We start from the raw sequence: 5316 nt of genomic DNA, 5'->3' as shown, positions 1-5316 counted from the left end.
CGGTTATAGCTGCTAGCAATAATCACTGGCCCGGATTCAAAGAGATTTGCGCTTTTTTTGCGGAGGCGCAGGGCAACGATTTTGCCCTGCGCCCCCTGCAAATTTGCTCTGCTGCCCTTGATTCACGGAGCAGAAGCTCCGTGAATTGCGCGGGCGCGCCGGCAAAATTGCCCGGCGCTAGAGCACGCAATTTAAATGATCCCGTAGGGGGCGGGAATCATTTAAATTAGGCGCGCTCCCGCGCCGAGCGTAGATCGCTTGCTCCGTCGGGAAACTTTCCCGACGCGCATTGCGGCAAATGACGTCGCAATGCGTCAGAGTGAACGTGAATGGCGTCCAGCGCCATTCACGAATCACTTACGCAAACGACGTAACATTCAAATTTGGCGACGCGGGAACGAGGGGTATTCTTTAGCATTGGCTGCCCCTACTATTAGAAGGGGCAGCCTTACGCTAAACACGCCGTACGGAAACGACGTAACTTGCGTACGCAGGGCTCGCGCAACGTTGTGAATCGGTGTTAGTATGCAATTTGCATACTATACACTGAGCACAATGGGAGCGCCCCCTAGCGGTCATCGCAAGAATGCAGCCTAAAATATGCGTGGCATAAGAGCCTTATGCCACGCAGATTTTAGGCTGCAGTCGGCGTTACGATGTTCCTGAATCAGGAGCATTCGTAACGCCGGAGCAAGTCAGCAATTGCGCTGCGTAACTATGGTTACACAGGCGCAATTGCTCTCTAAATCCGGGCCACTGTGTTCTCCCAGCAGGGACTGCTCCCCGAGAAATGAGCGATTATCTTGCATGCAAGCTGTGGTTGCAGGCAGTGGCGGTGCTTCCATAGTGGGCGCAGGAGCGCCGCCCCCTCTCTCCTGCACCCGTCAATCAACAATAGAAAAATTCATGCATTGCATGAATCTATCTATTGTCACCACTGCCACCCCCTATTCAGGTGTCCGGCCCCTTGTCGAGCACCGGGCATCTGAATGACAGCAGTGGGGGTGTTTTGGAAGTGCCTGATTAGAGCCGGGGGGCGCATTGCCTTTGCGTTAGCCCTTTAAACAGTGCTGTGTTAGGAAAAATTGCTTCCCAAACACTGACCCGCCTCTCAGCCAATCAGGTGCACTGGGTCTGGTTACCTGTCACCTGATTGGCGGAAGCGATAGGCGCTGCGATTGGACGCCTATCAGGCATCCAGTCATAGCAGAAATGACATAAGAAAGGTAAGTGCCGGGCGGGGGCAAACTGGCGGCAATTGATGGGGCAAACTGGAGGCATTTGATGGGGCAAGCTGGCGGCAATTGATGAGGCAAGCTGGCGGCATTTAATGGGGCAAACTGGCGGCATTTAATGGGGCAAGCTGGCGGCATTTGATGGGGCAAACTGGCGGCATTTGATGGGGCAAACTGGCGGCATATTGATGAAGCAAACTGGCGGCAATTCATGGGGCAAACTAGCGGCAATTGATGGGGCAAACTGGCGGCATTTGATGGGGCAAACTGGCGGCATTTGATGGGGCAAACTGGCGGCATTTGATGGGGCAAGCTGGCGGCAATTGATGGGGCAAACTGGCGGCATTTTATGGGGCAAGCTGGCGGCATTTGATGGGGCAAACTGGCGGCATTTGATAGGGCAAACTGGCGGCATTTGATGGGGCAAGCTGGCGGCATTTGATGGGGCAAACTGGCGGCATTTTATGGGGCAAGCTGGCGGCAATTGATAGGGCAAGCTGGCGGCAATTGATGGGGCAAACTGGCGGCATTTTATGGGGCAAGCTGGCGGCATTTGATGGGGCAAGCTGGCGGCAATTGATGGGGCAAACTGGCAGCAATTGATGGGGAAAACTGGTGGCAATTGATGGGGCAAACTGGCGGCATTTGATGGGGCAAACTGGCGGCAATTGATGGGGCAAACTGGCAGCATTTCATGGAGCAAACTGGCAATTGATGGGGCAAGCTGGCAGCATTTGATGGGGCAAACTGGCGGCATTTGATGTGATAGGGCAAACTGGCGGCAATTGATGGGGCAAACTGGCAGCATTTCATGGAGCAAACTGGCAATTGATGGGGCAAGCTGGCGGCATTTGATGGGGCAAACTGGCGGCATTTGATGGGGCAAACTGGCGGCAATTGATGGGGCAAGCTGGCGGCATTTGATGGGGCAAACTGGCGGCATTTGATGGGGCAAACTGGCGGCAATTGATGGGGCAAACTGGCGGCAATTGATGGGCACAGTGGCGGCAATTGATGGGCACAGTGGCGGTAATTGATGGACACAGTGGCGGCAATTGATGGGCACAGTAGCTGCAATTGGTGTTTTTTTTTTCTTCAGTTTGTTTGCGCCCCCCATAAAAAAAAATTGAGAGCCGCCACTGGTTGCGGGCAAGAAAATCGTATGGTCTATGGCCCGGGGGGTAGGCAACCTCGGCTCTTCAGCTGTTTTGAAACTACAAGTCCCATGAGACATTGCAAGACCCCAACAATCACAAGCAGGACCTCCTAGACCTAGAGGCAGGGGCATGATGGGATTTGTAGTTTCACCAACATCTGGAGGGCCGAGGTTGCCTACTCCGGGGTCTAAGGCTAGGTTCACACCTTTGCGTGAAGACGCGTGGCAGTGCCAATCATTTTTGACGCACCCTACGCATCTGCAAACGCGTGTGCTAAACCACATGGTGCAGTTTGGGTTTGGGGCGATGGGGCTTAGATGCGACGTACATTCACTTTTCGGGGGTGGGCGATAGCTCTGGAGTGAACTCAGATTCGTTTTGTCCTAAGCAGAGTTCAGGAAGCTCACTGACCCGGTCCAGCCCCATCTCCAGGACCAGAGAGGCGAGGACCTCATCATCCACCCGATCCAAGTCTAGAACCCCGGCACCGAGAGTGAGGGGCCCCTGGCTGTTCAGTGCCCAGCGCTGGATCTCCGCGCTCCCTTGGTACTGACTATTCAGCCGCTGAAGTTGGACGCTTGCCAGCAAGTGCTGCGATGACGGCAATCCAAAAGCAGCTTGCTTGGGCGCTGCGACGCCCGGGGACGCCAAGACGCCTGCATTCGGCGCGGGAGGGGGCGCTAGAACTCCCGACTTTTTGGAATTCATGGTAGGGGTCAGGTAGTGACTTTTTGAAACTGTTTCTTTGTTCTTCATTTCTTTGTCCTTATCCAAGGACAGTCACTGAGCCTATGAAAGGAAAGAAAAGATAAATCAATTCCTAAGCGGAATTACAGGTCACATTTACACACACGCAAGAAACATACAGTGCCTTGCAAAAGTATTCACCCCCCTTGGCTTTCTACCTATTTGGTTACATTACAGCCTTTAGTTCAATGTTTTTTAAACACTTAAGGTCCGCCTCCTGCACATTTACGTCGGCAGAATTAGCACGGCTGGGCACAAGCACGTACAGGCACGTCCTGTGCTAGTACCCAGCCGTGGGTCGCGGGCGCGCGGTCCGAAGCTCCGGGACCCGCGGACCCGATTGCCGCTGGAGTCCCGCGATCGGTCCCCGGAGCTGAAGAACGGGGAGAGCTGTGTGTAAACACGGCTTCCCCGTTCCTTACTGTGGCGCTGTCATCGATCGTGTGATCCCTTTTATAGGGATACACAATCGATGACGTCACACCTACAGCCACACCCCCCTACAGTTAGAAACAGACATGAGGTCATACATAACCCCTTCAGCGCCCCCTTGTGGTTAACTCCCAAACTGCAATTGTCATTTTCACAGTAATCAATGCATTTTAAAAGCATTTTTTGCTGTGGTCCCAAAAATGTGTCAAAAGTGTCCGAAGTGTCCTCCATAATGTCGCAGTCACGAAAAAAAATCGCTGATCGCCGCCATTAGTAGTAAAAAAAAAATTCATAGAAATGCAATAAAACTATCCCCTATTTTGTAAACGCTATAAATTTTGCGCAAACCAACCGATAAACGCTTATTGCGATTTTTTTTTACCAAAAATATGTAGAAGAATACGTATCGGCCTAAACTGAGGAAAAAAAAATGTTTTCTTATATATTTTTGGAGGATATTTATTATAGCAAAAAGTAAAAAATATTGCATTTTTTTCATAATTGTCGCTCTATTTTTGTTTATAGCGCAAAAAATAAAAACCGCAGAGGTGATCAAATACCACCAAAATATAGTTCTATTTGTGGGAAAAAAAGGACGCTAATTTTGTTTGGGAGCCATGTCGCACGACCGCGCAATTGTCCGTTAAAGCGACGCAGTGCCGAATCGCAAAACCTGGCCGGGTCCTTTAGCTGCCTAAAGGTCCGGGTCTTAAGTGGTTAATCTGAATTCTATGCGATGGATCAGAACACAATAGTCTAAGTTGGTGAAGTAAAATTAGAAACATATATACATAAAACTATTTTTCAGAAATAAAACACTGATAATTGGCATGTGCGTATGTATTCACCCCCTTTGTTACGAAGCCCATACAAAGCTCTGGTGCAACCAATTACCTTCAGAAGTCACAGAATTAGTGAAATGACGTCCACCTGTGTGCAATCTAAGTGTCACATGATCTGTCATTACATAGACACACCTTTCTGAAAGGCCCCAGAGGCTGCAACACCTAAGCAAGAGGCACCACTAACCAAACACTGCCATGAAGACCAAGGAACTCTCCAAACAAGGAAGGGACAATGTTGTTGAGAAGTACAAGTCAGGGTCGGGTTATAAAAAAAATATCCAAATCTTTGATGATCCCTAGGAGCAAAATCAAATCTTTCACAACCAAATGGAAAGAACATGGTACAACAGCCAACCTGCCAAGAGACGGCCGCACACCAAAACTCACGGACCGGGCAAGGAGGGCATTAATCAGAGAGGAGCACAGAGACCTAAGGTGACCCTGGAGGAGCTGCAGAGTTCCACAGCAGAGACTGGAGTATCTGTACATAGGGGGACAATAAGCCGTACGCTCCATAGAGTTGGGCTTTATGGGGGAGTGGCCAGAAGAAAGACATTACTTTCAGCAAAATAAAAAAATGGCGCGTTTTGAGTTTGGGAAAAGGCATGTGGGAGACTGCCAAAATGTATGGAGGAAGGTGCTCTGGGCTGATGAGACTAAAATTTAACTTTTTGGCCATCAAAGAAAACGCTATGTCTGGCGCAAACCCAACACATCACATCACCCAAAGAACACCATCCTCACCGTGAAACATGGTGGTGGCAGCATCAAGCTGTGGGGATGTTTTCCAGCAGTCGGGACTGGGAAACTGGTCAGAGTTGAGGGAAAGATGGATGGTGATAAATACAGGAATATTCTCAAGCAAAACCTGTAGCACTCTGAGTCTTGAGGCGAGGAAGG

At 50.4% G+C, this 5316-nt stretch overlaps 1 protein-coding gene across 1 annotated transcript; it reads right to left on the bottom strand.

Moving 5' to 3' along the window:
• Positions 1-2722: 2722 nt before the first annotated feature.
• Positions 2723-3148, bottom strand: CITED1 (Cbp/p300 interacting transactivator with Glu/Asp rich carboxy-terminal domain 1). Its single transcript, XM_040325186.1, has one exon. The coding sequence runs from the start codon at positions 3146-3148 to the stop codon at positions 2723-2725; it is 426 nt and encodes a 141-aa protein (XP_040181120.1).
• Positions 3149-5316: the final 2168 nt, after the last annotated feature.

This window comes from Rana temporaria, chromosome 9, assembly GCF_905171775.1.
Source record: "Rana temporaria chromosome 9, aRanTem1.1, whole genome shotgun sequence".
Classification (NCBI taxonomy): domain Eukaryota; kingdom Metazoa; phylum Chordata; class Amphibia; order Anura; family Ranidae; genus Rana; species Rana temporaria.
The sequence above is the reverse complement of the archived record's forward strand: the minus strand, read 5'-3'. Positions and strand labels throughout refer to the sequence as shown.